Source organism: Typopeltis vanoorti, chromosome 20 (genome assembly GCF_054136105.1).
Source record: "Typopeltis vanoorti isolate ZY-2024b chromosome 20, IOZ_Tvanoo_1.0, whole genome shotgun sequence".
In the NCBI taxonomy this organism is placed as follows: Eukaryota; Metazoa; Arthropoda; class Arachnida; order Uropygi; family Thelyphonidae; genus Typopeltis; species Typopeltis vanoorti.
In genome coordinates, this window is record NC_143568.1 from 37,109,854 (window position 1) to 37,129,769 (window position 19,916).

Below are 19,916 nucleotides of genomic sequence, written 5' to 3' on the forward strand. Positions count from 1 at the left end.
AAGAGGGGGGGGGGGGGTGCACGTGCTATATCCTAAAAATTACGATGTAATTGTATCAGAAAGGTTCTTTAGATACGAAACCTGTACTATAAAAATGTTTTTCCCATTTTTTTTCTATATGCATTCGTACATAATGATCGCCTATCTATTGGTTCCGTAATTTCACGGTTTTGTGTAACCTGGATGAACTCTTAAGTTATGATTTGAACCGTAAGAAATCATTTGAAAATTAAATAATGTGGTTGATATTTGCAAGTTTCATCAATATTTGTCGAGGTACTCACTTTCGGCTGTAAACATCACACCAAACAATACAGTACGTCGAGCTAAAATAGCTCCAGGTGCAATTGCTGTGATGATGACGTCACTCTGACGTCGCTATACAAAGAATGTGGTTGCAAAATGCGCATTTTTATTGTTGATTATCCAAACTGCTTGTTTCTTTAATGGTACACAAATTTTATTTTGGATTAAAATCATACCTTCGTTTAAAAAAAAATTGGCAATATTTCAATGTAGGGTGAAACAGAGACAGACCAAATGCAGAAGGTTCAAATTTAATTTATTGCATTGCTATGTTACATGCGTGTTGAGGTAATTCTATCACAGCAGTCCTGCACTCGCGGGGAGGGGGAGTCTTCGTGTCATGAGCATGCGCACTCCTTGACGATCATTCCTTTGTGTTCGGTGACGACCAGTTCCGGCGGGTTCTTGTCGTTGTAGTAGATGAGGTGCAGAGGTTTCAGTTTCTTTGGTGCACAGCACGGCCTCGGCACACGTCGTAATTTTCGGTGATTGAGAATTCCTTGGATGAGCGCGTGCGTGGTGGCGTAGTTCAGGTTCTTGTAGCGACACTTCCCCTTGCAGTAGTACGCTTCGAACTCGACGGGCTGCACCACCCAATCCCAGCCGATCTCCTTGAACGACACCTTCAACGACTGCCGACAGCACACCTTCCTTTTCGTGTTTTTGTTGCACTCGAGTCTCGAGCCGCGGAACTTCTCCCTCCCCAGCGTCCTTTTAGTCCGTGAGGAGGATTCCAGAACCGAAACGTCCAACATGGCTCGACGGTCGAATCTCGCGTCGTTCGCCCTTCTTCGAGGGGGCCCCGCGACGAAGACGTAATTGGCCGCCTCGCATCGATCGCACTCCAGCCGAAGTCCGTGGTTGTGCGACGAATTCTGGATCCAGGAACTGACAGTTCGCGAAATGTCGAACACCTCCCACGTGTCCCGGTCGGGCACCACATTTCGCTCTTCGACTAGAAGCTTCCCCGTCACCCCCTCTTTGGGACGGAGGTTCGGTGATTTGGTACAGTCGGATGGTGATTCCGATGCGACCTGATTGGCCGTTTGTTTGGGGATTTCTCCTCCTGCTCCTCCGTCGTCTCACGTACACTCGTAGCTTAGCGGACTGGATGGTTAGTCCGGCCGTTCTGTTCCCGTGGTGAGCCACGATGTCCAAGGGGAAAAACAAGTGTCGGGGATGGTCCGCGTTCCTTGAACGGCGTTTGTAATTGCGGCAGAGGTGATCCTGAAAGAGAGAACGACAACTTAATTGACTGATTTATTCACAGCCCATAAACAAGATTATTTGAATAAATGCACAACATTAAAAAAATCCTTTCAAGAAGTTATAAGAATTATTAGAGTAATCAGCCACCCTGCGTAGCAAATTGGGTTTGTTTCTAGGAAGCCGAGTTAGTTGGTCGTGACAAATCATCAGGCCTAACGCGTAAAGAGGAAGATGAGATGGAATGCGGTTATCAGTGAAAGGAGCACGAAAACGGATGTTGTTAGCTTGCTATCGACCATAATTCCAGAGTCGACGTGTATGTGGTTCCGTGTCCTTTGACGGGCAGCTGATAACGCATTTGCGATTGTAGCGTGTGTATCGCGTTTCTAACATCGCTATCTGAAACGAGGAAGTCATTCCTGGATGATTTGCAAAACGCATCTAAATCCCTCCATTCTGATCTCTACATATGGGAAACGACAATAATAAACAAACGTCCGGTCCATATCTTATTCAATGGTCAATGCCGTATTCATATTCTGATCACTAGATGGCGTTACTTGTAACGATCGAAACAGTCAGTTACTTAGAGGTAACTTAAGGTTGAGGAAATTCTACGATATACAGTACGCAATGAAATCTGTTCGCCAGAGAGCAATGGATGGTATTTGTATGGTTTATTTCGCCACCGAAGCTGTCGCTTTACACAAAGAAAATACGGAAAATGACATGACTTTCACCTTCGCAGTGCATCTTTAAAAAATAAAAAATAAAAAAAAAAAGAGAGGAAAGACACAGATTTGAATAAATGGCGGGAAACTTGAGTGATGACGAAACCTTTTGACGCATGCGTGATAAAGTCCCTGAATTCCAATCTTCCCAAATGAACCAGACGTTTGCATTTTTTTTTTTATGATCCCAAGGGAAAAAATTCATTGTCCGCAAATTCATGACCCGTTTGCCGTGATCAGCATAATCGCTACGATGACATCACATCACTACCCTGTAATTATTTAATGTACTCTTGAATGCGCTCAGTCCAACTAGGGCGTCTTTTGTTCAAGCAACGGCTGCATCTCGACCCTACTTAAGCACAGCCTTTGATCAACGAGCTGCGGGGCTTGAGGGGATATTTTTTGGTAGTCTGCGTCGTTTTCTTTGTGGGTCAACTTTCCTCCCAGGAAATACCGCGCTCTCACAAATGTGGGTCGTCTTCAGAGATCGGGATATAATTGGCTAAGAACCCCTTCCTGATAAAATAGCTTCAGTCGGTTCGAACTGTAAGAGGGGCTATTGTTTTTTTGTTTTTTTTTTTCCCATGATAATCACTGAATGATTGTGCGATCCACAAAGCAACTTTCGCTCATTGTAAATAACAGCGAAAAAAAAATTAGTTTTATATATTAAGTACAAAAAAAAAAGCTAACCTTAACTTGTAGTTAAACCTGCAATAAAACTCACAACTGCGATCGTTGTGGGAATTGGATATTTTGAAATCAACAATTTATAACACGTCATAAAGGATCCAATAATTATGCATTTTTCTTATGCACAAGGATAGCTCCCAAATACGAATTACCATATATGGATGCATTTCCATATATAGAAGTGAAAACACTTCCATAAAAATTATCGGTTATAGATGAGGGTGAACAGAAAACGAAAAATATATACAGATAAACAACTGGCATGTAATTAAAAAAAATAAAAAGATCGTGCAAAACAAAATGCTATATTATGATCTTAGTATGATTATGTGAAGACATATTTCCCTCGTAACATGACTTTTAGCATCTTACGCCTTACGTCTGCAAGAAAAGTTTTAGAATTATGAAGAGTTTCATAATTAAGCGATTGTCTCAAAATCGGCGATTGTGAAATCGACGAATTACGTTCACTGCAGCTTGATGACACCAAATTAGCGTTTTTGGTAAACACGAAGTCCGTGCTAACCTCTGACAATTTTAATCATTAGCTTTCTCCCCCTTACTCTGGATATTCCCAACCGGATTCAACAAAGCTTAGACTCATTGTTTTTGCACAGTTAAGTGACAGTGCAGAACACCACCCACGCCAAACGTTATGAAAAACAGGATGACAATCGAAAACTGCAGCAACTTACGTCATCGTACGTCAATGATGCCATAATATGTTCTACTCAGAATGACATCTTCTGTATTCGGAAGATGTTAATTACACGAGTGTCGCAACTAATCCGTAAGCTCCTAAGAATAGATGTACTGAAAATATCTTTGATACAATAAATTAAGAACGTCCCGTCAAGACTAAACACGATGAAGAAAGACAATTTCAGAGTACGAGTTCACAGCTGTGCTTGAAAGTATAAATTAATGGGATTCGCGAGAAATTATTTTTGTAAAAACGCTTTAAGTCATGATGATTTCAGCAGTTGCCATAGAAATCGAGTTTCTATGGCAACGTGAAATCCGGAAGCATCACGCAACAATAACAGCATGCTCTCGCGCTATCAATTGCAATAATGTGAGCATGAACCAGCAATTTTTTTTCACAATTTTTACCCTAAGTGTAAAAAAAAATTAAACAGGCTACATATCTGAACTCTTATAAGAAATAAAATTTAAAAAATAAATTTCCTGTCCCTTTCACCGTTCGTTTTGTGAGAGTAGGAGGGGGGGGGGGGGAGAGATATTGTTATGTGGTAAGTTTCACGCGTGGCAAGTAGTGAACGAAATTCGACTCCCGGATTTACCGACTAATTGGCCGTTATATTTCTGACGTTGAGTCGGTTGCATGGAGTAGCGTGCACGCGTTATGGCCGGTCTCAACTCAGACACGACAGCCTGTTGATGTGTGTGTTCTGTGCGTAGACGATTCGTCCTATTAGTTTCTCATCAAGTGGAACTCACGGATCTCCCGTGACGGAAGTCGAACTTAGTGGTTAACAGGGGAGCCTTGAAGCGAGCCTCCCACGAGATTAGCGATTGTTTCTTTCTGCAAATAAGGAAAAACACGCACGCACACACACACGCTAGGAGGAGGAAATCGCTATTAATTCACTTCAAGGCCTCGCTAATATTTCTCACAAATCGGGAGGAATTTCCCCTCGTGTTCATTGTCTCCTGCACGTCATTTTGGACAGTATCCCACTGGTTCGTGTTGGCCCTGCCTCGCCCACTCCAGCCTTTTAACTCTTTGTTTTGAACCCACCCTGACCAGGATATCTCTGTTGACATCTTTCTTTCAGTGGATAATTCCAAGCATTAAGATTTCCCCGAGTGCAAACAAAACTTCATTCAAAAGGATCGACTAAATGGAGACGAGATTGGCTGTTTGCCCACAAATAAAATTTCACATCCAATTAGTAAAATACCACGACAGCCGATCAAGTATTTCGTCTGCCGTTCACATAAGTAAATACTTGAACTGGACTACACATGCGCATTCACATAACTGTCAATATATCGAAGATGGTCTTTAGTTGAAAAGAGTATCGTAATAAATATGAACGGTTCCGTAAAAAAAAAAAAAAAAAAAAAAAAAAAAAAAAAAAAAAATTAAGATGCGATAGTCTTATACGGAGAAAGGAGATAAGTGCCATTACTAATAAACAACTCTAAATATAACTAGTTTCTTGTCAACAGTAATAATCATCAGCGAGACTTACAGGTCTATAAACGGCCCAAATTATCTTTCGCATCACTAAACGATAAGGAAGTTAGTCATGTCCAAACACGTGTGTGAGCGTGTGTTCTCCTGGCTAGTTGGTCCGTTTTGCGCGGATGAAATACCCGACTTTCCGAGTGGAAATATCCGTCTAACTCTGTTAAAGCTGATTCTTTGCATCTTAGATGGGATTCGAACTCGCTTCTTTGATTGCAAAGAAGCGAGTTCCGTAGTTCATTCAGTTTCGACCGAATGAGCTACGGAAGCTGTCATCAGCCATCGCAATAAAACAAATTTCCATTCTATCCAAATAAAAGTTGGCTAAACAATTCATCTCAAGTAACCAATCATTCAGAACCACAGTTTTCACCCGTTACAGATTCATTCAGTTTGCTTCGGTCCAATTTCATCTAGAAGTCAAGTAGGAAGGCTGTTTGGGAGGAGTGAAAAATTAGTTTGTGACGAGAGGAAGAATTCTTGCCACCTCTATGTGACATTGGCCAACTCCTTTTCACTTGAGAAGCCCATTCTAATCGAAGCACATGTTCTGTCGTTCATTTGACAAATATTCTCCTCTATGAGAGCCAAAAAATATAAAATCACGAGTGGACCGATATCCTTAATGATTTCCTTGTTGTTAAGCGAAGCATCCGCCCAAAGAACGGAAGCTATGGCAAGTACCTACAGTGGAGATAAAGAGATGGAATAGCGTGAAAATTACTAAGCAATTGACAATGGGCATTCCTTCAATGAAGTGTGTGTGGGGGGGGGGGATGAATCAATTGATTCAGCAGCTCTGTTACTTAACAGGCTTATTAATAACATGGAACTGAACATTCTTATTCCTGCCTAAGATGACAGGAAACAGAGGATAACAACCAGCGGAAAGGTTCATTAGAAATCGTCATGGAATACCAGGACAACTGAAACAGCACCTGCAGAATTATAATTCGCACATCAGGAGATCTAAACGATCCCTTGAGTTTCCTCTGATTCTTTAATGAGAGCGACCATCAATGAAATATTCCTGCGTTTCCACTTTAAGTAGATAACACAACGTTAACTTCACAACAGACCAACACATCTACTAGCAGGACAAAAATGCGTGTCCCTTTGCTTATTATGATAATTTAAGTCAAACACAAGAAGATTTTCATGGCAAATATGGCTTCCAAGGACATTAGTTTCCCTTTGAATTCGTCTTTACAGTAGCATGCTGGTATTTCGCCAGGTCTAAATCAATAGATCAGTGGTTCCCAACCTTTTTCCACTAGTGTACCCCTTTTAAATCCATTTCAATAAATTGTACTCTTTGTTTTTAAAATAGCTGTTTTTAAATACAAAGGGTACAATTTATAGAAATGGATTTAAAAAGGGTTTGTTCAGTGCCTTAATGTAATTTGTTTACTTTACTTGTTTTTCCGCCATTACTGATTATTTTTCGTGTACCCCTGAACGACTCAGAACGTACCCTCGGGGGGGGGGTTTGGGAACCGATGCAAGAGATCGAAATCCACAAACTAAATATGCATCGGGTATTAAGAAACCGCGAGGATACGTCTAATTTGAATTATACGGCGTGTTGTGTAGTATTCACCGAGAAAATTTAAGCAATGATGCATTCCCCTGTGATGTCTGCTAATTTTGTGGTTTGTATGTCAAACGGAGAGGGGGAGGATGAACTTTCCTTATTAAAAAAATTCGATTAAAATTCTATTCCAGTGTTTCTCGTGTGTTAACAGGATTCAAACCAAAGCCATTCTTTGGATTTATAGCTAATCCCATCTTTGTTTCACTAGTTTGGCGCAGCCGTTCGACCGATTGAAACCATCGAATCAATGACATGGTCCGAAGTCTTTAGAAGACACCTGGTTGTGTTTGGATTCATGACTTAGTAGGATGAGGAATATTAGCGGACAATTAATTCTAGTGGATACTGGAGTCCAAAATACTAGAAGCATCGATCGGTTTCTGTCAATTCATCTTTATTCATCTTTTGAACAAATTCTTCACCCTTCCCATGAGACGTTTTGTAGCGATGGTTCTACAGATGCATAAGCAGACAGCCTGGAATTATTAAAATGAGATTCTTCTATCCTTTCTCCCCCATGCAAAGCAGATTTCCCCAGTCTGTCAATGTCATCCTCAGTTTGAAGTGCCTACAAATTTCTCTGCATCTTATGCGAAATACGTGGAGAAATTTGTAAGGAAAAGAAACATCCTCCTATTCCTGGGTGAAGGATGTGCGATTGAGTCAATTCTGATGACGAAACCAACTCGACCAACTAAAGCTGGTGGTTGGCACGCAACCCACACGAAATCTAGTTGGCTTTGCAATCAGGTTGTGTGCCAGCTGCAAGATTAAATTGATTAAGTACAGTTTATCGAGTTAAAGATCATAAAACAAGCTTGTAATTATATTTCGGTTACGATCATCAACGCTTCCTTTTCAGTATTTCAGTTTTAAAAGTCGTAAAATGAGAGATCAGAGGAGTCACGAGGATACGGAACACCTTTCATGACATTTTTGTCCAACAATTACTCCACGAAGAATGCAAAGTGAGCGGGAGTATTGCCGTGGTGGAGAAACTAATATCCCGTATGTCACTTCGGTAGTTTCTTTAGTTAATGGCAATCAATCTGTTTTCATGCACGGGTTCCTTGAATCACACATTTCCTGCGTTATGCTTATCAGTGGAGGTTCCCCATCATTCAAGTATCACCAATGAATTTCCCTTTTACTTTAGAGTTTGGAGAAACCAATAAAATACTTTTAACATTTTTTGTCCGAAAGCAAGTTTACTGTGGAATTTTTTCCAGTTTGAAGCAGAACTTGAACGCACGCACTGTTCTTTTAAAATTGGCCATGTTTAGTTAGTGTGCAAATCTTAAGTGAGACAATATAAGTATTATAAGATAATGTTTTTCTTTGCAATATTACTTGCTCATTCGAGTTACAAATATGAAATAAACTGCAAAATTACTCAATAGATTAAATTCTATCTACACTTAGAGAATCAGTTTTGTACATGTTGCAGTGGTGTCATCTAGCGGGCACTCAAGAAACTAACTCGTCTACTGCTGTACTTTTAGTTGAGACTGCACGTTCAGAGAATTTCTAGCGACGATATTCTTGGATTTTACAGTAAAAAAACCTGCACAAAGAACGCACTGATAAATTCACTGATTACTTCAATATTTCTTTGATTTCCACTTATTAATATAACTTTAAAATAGAGATCGAAAATAAACGATCCAGATTTTTCCATCCATTGAAATTTTAAGTTTTCCTTTTTATACGTGTGTAATCTTATAAACGTTTCTTGTGCCATAATCCTAGACCACCTGAAGAAAGACAGTTTCGATTCTGATTGTGGAATAGAGAAACTTTTCGATTTTTTTTCAGCCTATCTCCGACATCTCAGAAACATCGACCATAGAAACACTATTTCAGACAACAATACAAGTGTTAGGATTCAGGTCAGAAGGGTCAACAGTTGTCTGTATATTTCTGAAATCATCGACAGCCATTGGCTCATCTATGTGGCAACTAAGGGTGAAGACCAGTTAACTACCGATTCTTACAATTCGATCAAGCAAGATTCAGAGGTCAGTCCTTGTAATTATTTGAAACCATATCGTAAAGGTTTTGGTATTTCAACCTTAATTTGTTCAAAATATGAAACAACTTATACATTCCGTATAAAAGCTACTGAAATTGTTCCTCAATCTCTCTCTCTCTAGAAATTTTTAAAATATTGTTAAATAAGGAAACGAAAGTACACACGCTATCCGATGTCATACCTGGATCACCACTGGACATTTCCGTACACATCCATGGTTGCTATATGTAATCTGTCATGGCGGATCTAAACCCGATCGACAAGATTAGGAAATTCCTTCATCAAGCCTTGTCATCCGATGTTTAGCACTAGTTGGCAACCAACTCTTCGCGCCAGATTACTGAATGGATTCACAGCGGCGGTCTGTTACGTATCTTGAACTAGAAGTGGTTACCAATTCACCTTAATTTGTTCATTCGAACTGCGCCATCTATTTCATCTATTTGACACTCACGACTCGCCGTACAAAATATCTAAAGAAATAACAGCAAGAGATGGGCTGTAGTATGACGATATCTTCCTCTATCCAGATGCACGTATATGAGTCCCAAAACGATTGTCATTTGTGTGAAAAGACACCCCCCCCCAGTGTCAAATGAAAGCCAGTTTGGTGGTGCTCATAAGGAGATGAAAGGATTGCTTTCAGAAACTTAGGTTCCTATCCATGCCAAAAATGGAAGCAATGGCCGAAGAACCCACGCAGTTAACAGACAAAACTCGCCGCCTAGCCAGAGTTGCTTTTGCACGATTCTGACCAATAACAGCGTGGCGTATGGTTAATATTTTCAACGTCGCAAAGCCAGTCGAGATGTACGCAGGTGGTACGTTACTGTCATTGGTGTGAAATACGACAGTGTGGTTGTTTTTTCGTACTGTTATGCAAGAATTTCAGCCATGTATTGTGGTATCAGCTGGGTTAATGCAGTGTGTCCGTTGATATTATTCCAGTGGATACGAAAGACTTCCGTCACATCATTTCGACACTCTTCGTCTGAGTGCATACCACCATAATAATCTCTCATGCCACTTCTTTTGTATGTGCCCCAAGGATCGGTTACGGTGAAAGTAACTTTGGGGTTTTATAGATCTAATTGATGCAGTCATAAGGTGTTTAATCATATTTAACTCAGATACATGAAAACGCTTGATTATCGTTCGTCAAGTAAACTCGCTTGTTTCACCAAGATTCAGCCCTTCATAAAAATCATAATTTTCTTTTATTACCGCGTGGGAGCGCAACAGTCCTGCAAAGGGTCTTGGATGCAGTGAGAAAACCTTGCATTTATCTGCAGTGCAGCAAGGACCATAAATGGTCGACAGCGACAATTCTGCACGGTTTTACTGTAGGTAACTACCAAAGTGATGTCACACGTTGCCATGACAACATTTTAACTTGAAGTGGACCTGAACTGGATTGCTTATTCAAAGCACCGTAGTCATGATAGTCTGATTCTTTCACAATCGATCGTCATTTATTTCGAAACCGCTTTCAGTCCTCTTATCTTTATATAACGAATTTTTAATTTCAACTTCCCTTTCCTCCTTTGCAACCCTTTCAACTTGTTTCTATTTTCCGCGAATTGTATTTCTTGATTTTTATCGAATGGTTTTTCGTTTCTTGTTCCGAATTCCTCAGTAACGGGGCCGTGAGGGCAAAAGCGCTTTACCCTTCACTTAGAATCTCACTTAAGACGAGTTTAATCTGCGTTATAATCGGATGTTATAACGAGGGTTGGAAGATAGCAACAAGGTTATCAAAAGCAGTTCGGAAAAGCAGTTGAAGTGTCACCATTTTTCAACAGCGGTGAAAAATGGTGACACTTCAATGCGTTATTCAAACACGAGCTCACAAGGGGATGCCTTCTTTTAGCCTTGAGGAACATCATTTCAGAGTACAATCACGTTTTCCAAATACCTTCTCTATCAAGTAGCATTGCCCAAGATCTACCATTCCACGAAAGAGGGCCTACTTAACATTTCTGCTTCGTTAGCAGTCAAATCATCTCTGTCTTCAGTTTCATATTTCTCGCAATATCAAAAGAATGTCAAAAAAATCTGGAAATTCCACTCTGCTGCAGTGCTTTGTTCTAAATTCCTTTGAGATGGATTCCGATCTTGACAGACTCGTAGAATATTAAAAAGGCATTTAAAATATCTTCTAGAATATTGTCTATACTTCGATATCACTGAGGCCAAAACAAAAACGTAACCTCTATTATTGAATAGAAGTTACATTTGGTAACCTCTTGACACCCGGTAATTTTGACAAAATTACCGGGTGTCAAGATGTAAATTAGTACATACGACGCTGGACAGCCAGCTCTTTGATTAAAAATGTTACAATGACTGACAGAAAGGCGAAGAGATCAAAATTACTGCCAATACACAATGGTAAAAGAACATCCAAGTGTGGATCCAGCCATATCCATCAGTGTTCATACCATTCAGCGATGGTAAACCAGAAGCTGCGGTTTAGAGTGTTCTGCAGTGACTCCTTATCGACATGCATCTTCAAAAGGACGCCTGTTACTCTTAGTGTCAGCATTTTTTCTTAGGTGGAAAGTCTATCAGGATGGTAATGCCACTGTGATTCCAAGATAACCAAAATAAGGTTTCAGAACGGCCCGTAAGGCATGGCAGTGTATTCAACTCGCGACTAGCACAATCTTTTAGACTGAAGATGATCGAAAGATGCGGGATTTTCTGGAGAAGTATATTTTAAAAAAAATAATAATAGAAACTACTTGCGCGCACGCACATACTCACTTGGAAGATGGGTTCCGTCCGAATTGAACTACGCTACGAAATTTATCTGATTTTCTTTTATCGTTGCAGTTCTGAACGCAACAAAACTCAAACGGGGATTCATCTCTAGAAGCGGTGCTGTTTTTAATGTCTTTAATAAACAAAGGTGAAAATGGAACGAACTTAGCCAATATAACAAGCATATTCCAAATTCTGTTGGGGAAAACAAAGCCCGTTTTTCCGCTTACCGATTGATGCCGTGATGCCACTCCATACTCTTCTTCCCCGGTTGGACAAAAAAGGCCACTTTGTTGTGTAACAAAAGTTCATTAAGTTTACTTTTAGGGACATTGATAGTTTAAGGTCCGAGTTAATTGTGGTATTCTACGTCATAATTCAATGGTTGCTATGACAACCTAATATCTGATTATTGGACTGGTCTGTTTTAGTAACCAGAGCAGCTCTGCTTACTATTGATAATAGCTTATCAAATTCTTTCCTTTGCTTTATTCATCGCGTACATCTCTTATCTGAGTTTAATATAAAAAAAATGGAGCTCTGTTATTAATAATACTAGCTTAACAGTTGTGAAATTTAATATTTACCTTAACTGGCAAATGTTTTTATTAAATCCCTAAAAATATTTTGTAATCCATCTAATGACGTAAGGGGGTTGGGAGAAGCGTGCGCGGGTACGACGCGGAAGTGCAACGAAAAGTGAGGCTACCGATAATTTGGCAATAAAATTACCGAGAGAGAAGATTCGATCATCCAACTAGGAAGAAAACGACGAAGGACAAGATTCTGAAGAAATCAACAAAAGAAAAATAGCGAACGTTCAAGGCCGAGTTAAGGCAAAGATTGGCTACACGAGTGGAGACAAGAATGGATTTTCCTGTCAACGCAACATTAGCAGGATGCAAAACTGTGGCGTAAACATGTTTTGTAAATACGCTATTGTAGGTATTACATTACGAGCTTCCCAACTACCCTTCAAGTATCGAGGATTGTTTGTAAACTTGAGACACGTTAAATGGATACGTCAATTTCGTGCTACGGCTCTCATTATTTGTGGGAAAATACAGTTCAAGAAAAATTAATATGAAAATGTACAAAAAAAAAAAATAAGTGTTTTAGGTTATCAAAGAAAAGACCATACGACTTTATTTCGGCAATGTAAACTAAAATAGAAATAGAAGATGGCGCCTACGGCTCTATCCATCGTCATAGAACTCTGATATAGGATTGCTTTGGTATTGAATGAGGGAGTTTTGTCCCCTTAAGGTTTCTTTCGTGGTATCGGAAGAAAACCAACCAGTTCGAAACCACTCGGGTCAGTGAAACCATCAATACAAACGCCTGGACAGCGCTCTTGGTGTACGTGGATTTTTAAGTATTAAAAAAAAAAAAAAATCAAAATTCTCATTGATAGTGACCCATCGGTCCATCACCGCGGTTGGCTTCTTTTTATTCTGTTTAAAATGTTCATAACGGATCGGAAAACCAAAATGGTTAGCTGGGAGTGTGAATATGCAGAAGCCAACCATTCTCGGAAAGGCGAATATCTTAAGATGCTCTTTGATTTGGTCATTGCTCACTATATGGTTACCGAACTCGAATGTGTAATTTCAAATAAAGCTCTTGGAAGTATTACAAGTGTTTGCATGACAGGTAGAGTGACGAAGTGGACAGATTCATCTTACAAAACGGGCTGAATGTTGGAGTTTTTTTTAGATTGAGTCACCACAATTCATTCCATTTGCGGAATAACTCGCAGGTCCAACGACATCAAAAATGTCCATTGGATTTCTTTGGAAATGGAATTCTATGTAAGAAAATTTGATAAAATTAGACGTAAGAAATTCTAAGTTTATTCCTCAAGTGACCGAAGTCAAAATAAGAATGAGGTCAGCGAAGAGATAAAATTCCTGCTTCTCGTTTTGCACTCAAAAGAAAGACGACAGTTCAAGCTACCCTTTCTTCTTCCAGTGAGTTGTCGCTTACAATAATGTACTGGCAGTAACCTACGGGGGAAGGAATACATTAAAAAAAATGGAGCCTTCTTCGAGATAAAACTTATTTGAAAGCGAGTAGTTGATCTCAAGTTCAATACGAAGACAACTCGTAAATTAGGCGTAGCTATTGCTATTTTCATCAAGAAATCTTACACCCAAGAATGCTCCAGCCTTCTTGGGAATGCTTTGTGACACTGAAATGTTTTCTTCAAATTCCGAGTTTCCGACATTATGCTGATTTTGATTACTGGTCATACTGTAAGGACGTTTTTAGTATTGATAGCTCGCTCATCGCCCGTAACTGACACCCCTCCTCCTGAGATGAGCTCCATCGAGAATAAAACATTCAAGAAGGTTGGATTTACATCGGTTTATTTCGTGACATGAAGATACTTCAATGACCTTCGTTCTTAGAGAAGTTGTCATAGCAACGTCACATAAGTTACAATTGTAAGAAAGTACGCAAAAAATATTTGCTCCTAGTAACGAAGGTAATTCGTTTTTTCAGGATTATGTTGAACAAAAAACGAATCTCCTCATTTGTAAAGCGAAGTGGGTCCATTTAATAAAAATTCTACCAAATAAACAGTCGGTGTTATGTACGGGACCAGATGGACTTGGTAAAGTCAAGAAAAGAAAAACTTTTTTCGGTTAGAACGAATCATTTACAGCGATAATAATGCCTCATTCTAAGGTTATCGTGTCGGGGAATGCAATAAAAAGAGGAAGACCTTTTAAGAGTTGACTTCAAAATAAAAAAAAAAAAACGAGTGACAAGCTGTGATAGGACAAGTCGTCGGATGAGAATTGGCCCATTTAGGACGACAATGCTTGTTTGGGAAGGAAGAACTCGTTGAGAACCGCGGAGTGTGGGTCCTACGTGAGAGGAATGCGACACATTCAGAGAGAGGAGGGAGCGTCGATGTATGCGAACGAAACACCGAAAAAGAAATCCTCACTTTGTCGGCACCAGAAGAATTCTCGTCGATAACCAAATCGCATCGGAACGAGTTCTAGTCCGTAACCACTCCGATCTGCTAATAACCTCTCGACCCGATCCCCAGCGTGACTTGCGGTCATGAATAATTCAGTTCGCACGCTCCGAACGGAGCTACACACGCCAAGGAAAGAACTGACCCGGTGGGAGAGAAGTTAAAGGGGGGGGGGGGGAATCGATCATTCTTTGTACAGAACCGGCTGAGTACGGTTGCGTGTTGACCCCCACGCGAATGTGTGGAATTCCCACTTTTTTTTTTTTTTGTACGCGTGTGTGACGTAAAATCCTTCGCACGTGGTCCGGAGCATCCCCCTTTCACTACCACTGCAAGCAGGTGCGCGTACGTCAATGGCTGTTCTTGGGATCGATTTAATTAGCCCTGAAATCGGCGATCCTGGATCCGTCGGAATGAAAAGACCTTGAAGAATACGCACAGCGCCCCCTGTAAACCAACAATGTGTCCATTGTGATGTCATCGCGACGTCACCTATTCGTGACTTCACGTGCGAGTTGTCATACACTTTTATCTTGGTGATCGTGGCAAAGTCGTGATTCTCCCATTAGTCATTCCGCCCCTGTGTGTGTGTGTGTGTGTGTGTGTGTGTGTGTGTTCCACTTGCACGATCGTAACCCTACGATCAATTACGAAGGACCTCACAATAACATCGTCGGTTCAACTGTGCCTCCTAACGTCATTTGCAATCGGAGTCCAGTTGTGATTAATCATGCAGTACAACTGGCATGCACCCTCTTATAATTATTTCTTCCACCTCCTCAAGGAACACATGCTCTGGACACTTTCCACCACTCCTCTTCCTTGCAGTGGCTTCTACTGATTGCTAATCCCATCGTAGATGCTACTGGACTTTTCAATTTCTTCACTAACGGTACTACAACACAACCATTGCTTGCATGTCTTAAAATGTCCATCACGTCTGATTTTCTTCCTAGTTGGTTGTGTGTTTGTAACTAACTTTGATTTCAAATTCACAGACTGCAATCTTTTTTAATTCGAAATTCGGCTCTGGCTTGAGAAGATACTGATCTCGTGATCACCAGAAATACCCTCAGCCAGACGTTGCCAGCAAACCAGCAACAATAATTTTCAAAGAATCATCTACAAAGCCCGTGAATACAGATGTCAACATGGGCAACACACCCACTGTACGTCAAACAAGGAGATCTTTCATCACGCGACTTTTATCTTATCTGTGCGTTTCATAAAGAGGAAGGCGACGAATTTAGAACTTCTCGAAGGTCGTTAGTTCGCAGAGTGCCCTATTGCCGAGGATTACCAATCCTGATGAAACAAGGTGATGTAACCGAACGCTCACAGTCTTAAAATACCCCTTCTGTCACTCTCTCTCTCTCTCTCCGTCCCTCCTTGGCGCAGGCGGGATGAAGTCGCCCTTAATTGTTAAAGGGGAGGAGATGCCAACGCACTGTAAGCAGAGTTTCAACTTCTCCTACGATGCGTCTTAATTCAAATCGCAACGGACGTTATCGTACGGGACAATCGGTAAGAAGACGATGCAGAGCAACCCGTAACTGACCTGAAAAACGGTCATAGTTCACAAGACCGGTCTCCGGAGGATAACGGTGAGAGATGAGGTGTCACAAGACTAGACAATCTCGCCAGCGACAGAGCCGTAACTACTTTGTTATAAAGGGATAGGGTCGTGACCCCCGAAGCCCGCTGGTTGCGCTACCTTGGTGGCTGATGTGTGGGCGCGATTCGGTGCACTTAAGAGACTAGAACGAATGAAGAAGTGACCTAAGCGGTTGGAAGGGAGGGAAAGACGAATCACCTAGGTTTAGGGGTAGGGGGGGAATAATTACAAGTCGGTACGGGAAATGAAGTAGAGGGACTTGTTTTATTTGGAGGGGGGGATTCATTCAAAAGGAAAAACTGACGTGTTCACATTCCTTTGGGGTAAAATTCCGAACACGTCAGTGCACGGTTGTTGGGATAGTCAAGAGGAGGTCACGGTGTTTGTTGGCGACGGCATTCTCGAAGGGAAGTGCGTGTGTTTTTAAAAAGATCGTCTTCTTAAGCAGTCCGAGAATTGGAACCATCGTGAGGTTGCAACATCCCGACCTTTCCTTATCACTCTTAGCCGCCTTACGACACAAAAGACAAATATTGAGCTCCTGTCGCCTGCTATGACGAAAGTGCTCGGGACTCCGACTGTGGGTCTTGGTCTGTAATTGAATGCACTTGTGGCAACACTTGACGGAAAATTTTGCAACTGTTTCTTAAGGAAATTATACCGTGGTGAATTGAAGAATTAAGTGAAAATAAAAATAAAAAAATCGGTTTTTTTGACTATACGGAAACATTGTGATTAATGTGAGAGCAAATTTCTGGACTTCATTCGCTAACTTTTGCTGGGGTAGTGTATACATCGTGGTGTTTGTGTACACGTTGCCTAGAATTAGAATGCGAACCCCCAAACACGTTTGCTGGCGTTCATAAAATTTCTGTTTCGGCTCAGCATTTTTTAGTTCTTTGGCATATTTCGGAGTAGTCCCTCCCCGAAGTTAAAATTAACTCCCTTCATACCCCCGCGAGGTTATATTTAAGAGCTTTTAGAGGACTTTTTTTTTTTTTTTGCTCCAAATATTTCTTCGAATAAACACTTCGAAATGTTCTTTTGCGACGTCTCCGAACGACCTCCGCGCGATGCTGTTATGTGCACTTTCATAAAAACCAGTTGCTCCGACACCAGTCCGAGAATGTCAACCACGTGCGATGCTGCACATTTTTGCGATGCCAACAATCCTGGCGTGGGTGTACGGGTGCCCGTGATGGACTGGTCTCATCGTATCAAGTCGCAGGACAGCTTCCGCAACTGTGCGCAAATAGAAAATCGTAGTCGAATGCTTGAAGGGCTTGTTTTGATAGTAAACAAGTCCGTTAACGCACTTTAGAACTCGGAAGAGTTGAACGCGACATTTAAAATGAAACGAGCAATGCATGCAAAAAACACTCGTGGGAATTCTTTCTGGCTATAAAAACCCTCATCACTCACTTGCGATTGTTAGTATGAAGATGGATAGAGTAACTGTAGGTAGCCATGGTAACATTCACAATGAAATTAACTACTAAAAGTGTTCGTCGTCATGGTAATCGTGAAATTGAGTGTCAGAGGAGCATATTTATGAGCAAAACATCGTGAAATAAAGCAACAAGAATTGAATTGAGGCTTACCTGAGTCTCTGTAGCTGTAAAGTCTCTGAACCTCGTGATCTTCTTCTTCTTCCCAATCCTCATCTTCTCGGTCTTCTCGTTCACTTTCTTCTACAATGCGTTCATAAGTCTCCAGCACGCGCTGCATCTCCTCGCGAGAGGTGTTCACCTTTGACATGTCGGGGATCCTGGACAGTCCCAGTTCTGCCAGAATCCTCTGCTTGATGAACTGCAGTTCAAAATCCATCTCAGAGGCGACGGGATGCTTTACTTGGTCCACTGGATGCGTGTGTACGAAGCACGCGAGGCGATAGGTAAACCACACTAAAAGGACAATCCATTGTCTACTCATGCTTGTCTGTGTGCGGGGGTCTCATGTCGGTCCCCTCAAGTCGGCACGAGACACCGTGCGGTATCCATGGAGTCGGTGGGACTTCTCTCTCTCTCCGTTCGACAGATGCACACGTGGCGCGTAGCCGGCGACGACTAACGGCACTACAGAAGCTCACTCGGCGAAGGTTTACTGAACGCTGAACACGCGCGCGAGAGAGAACTGACGGAACCGAAAGGCAGCTGTGAACTTAAATGTCTCGCAAAAGCTGCGGAGGGGAGGCGTTATCGGCTACGTGAACAGCGCACCCCACGCTGCTCCGAAGCAGCGAATGGGCGTTGGCCTGTACACATACGCGAACACGGAGGCAGCTCGTTACGCGGGAATTCCGAAGTTGGGTCCTCCGAGAAGTACAATCACAGCACCTCCCCCCCCCTTCTCACTATCCCCACAGGGCAGAGTTGATAGCGATCAATAAGGAATGGAGGATCGTCTTAGTAAGATAAGATCGCAGGTTTAACTGTAGGAGAGTTTGATGATGGTCGATTAATTGAAATGAGCAACACGTAACCATGGGAACTGTTTACGTTATGCTGAAAAGTGGAAATTTTAATTTTGTTTTTAACCAGTTATCAGATAAGCGCGAAAATTGTTTATTCTCAATTAAATATACAAATATAACGAATTTGTTTTTTTTGTTTGTTTTTTTCCTGGAATACACACTCCGAAAGAAATTTTCCGATTGATTTTCTTAAAAGAAATCAAAAATTTTGAAAATATTGTTATCAGACAGTTTCACTTCATTTTTAAAAGGTTTTAAAAATTAACTGAAACAGTTATTAAGGGAAAGAGCTCGAATATTTCCCAATTCCTTTCTGTTATTATACAGACTTTGCCAATCCACTTCGTTTTTTCAATCCGTGGATGGAATGAAAGAGAAAGTTGTGTTCTTTTCTCAGAACGAAGACCTTTAGTTGCTCAATCAATTGGTTCTTTACCACACAGGACCCCAATATAAAACGGGGGGGGGGGGGGCTGACATGTCGGGTGTGCAATTTCTACACCAACTTGATATTGGCGATTCATTTTTTTTTATCGCTTTTAATACTGAATTTTAATGTTCTCTTGTAGAGCGTTTTCATTTTTTTTTTTTTTTTTGGCATTTTCATGTACAAACTATTAAGTTGTGGGAAGAAAAATTTTCCTAGTCAATGACAAATTCAAGTACGGTGTTGGGGGAAATCCCAAAAACATGACGAATTTTCAGTGTTCGAAATATTTTCTGTGAATGCAATGAATTATTAAAAGCGCTTCAGTTTGTTTGCGAGCTGTGAATGTCGAAATTTCTCGTCTTGCGCAGCATTAAGTCATATTCAAGTGAAGAAATTACTCTTCCCTGCGATGTCTCGCTTCAACGCGTTTTCTTCTTACCGCAAGGTGATGTACCGAAATCGGGACGGCCGTTGAATACACGCATTTCGACGAAACGGCGACTCATAGCCGTCAACTGAAAAAGCCGAAAAGGAAGTGACTGAGCGGACCAATTAACTCTAATAGATCACGTGGTTCAATAGGGGGGGTGACGTCATCTCGCGGAGTGCGATAAGATAATTCGTTATTCTGGGTTTTACGGACGCATTACCAGTTACGCTCATTAAGCGACAACCTTCCGAAAGGGCAGGCCACGCCCATTCGTGAACCCCACGTCCGTTCGCACGTGCTTCTAGAGAGGCCTGATAAAATCGCGACTGATTAACAAATGATCGGCGTCGGAGAGAAGGCGTTCGAGTTTCTTTTTAAACACAGATCGCACGCGTCCGCTCTCACGGACCGTAACAGGAGTGACAGTTCACAC

The 19,916-nt window shown here is 41.2% G+C and overlaps 1 protein-coding gene across 1 annotated transcript; it reads right to left on the reverse strand.

Moving 5' to 3' along the window:
- Nucleotides 1-1,074: 1,074 nt before the first annotated feature.
- Nucleotides 1,075-18,353, reverse strand: LOC150095375 (uncharacterized). Its single transcript, XM_090410777.1, has 2 exons — nt 17,752-18,353; nt 1,075-1,533 (listed from the first exon to the last, which is right to left on the reverse strand). Exons 1-2 carry the CDS (start codon nt 18,080-18,082, stop codon nt 1,406-1,408), a joined length of 459 nt encoding a protein of 152 aa, XP_090266903.1. The 5' UTR covers nt 18,083-18,353; the 3' UTR covers nt 1,075-1,405.
- Nucleotides 18,354-19,916: the final 1,563 nt, after the last annotated feature.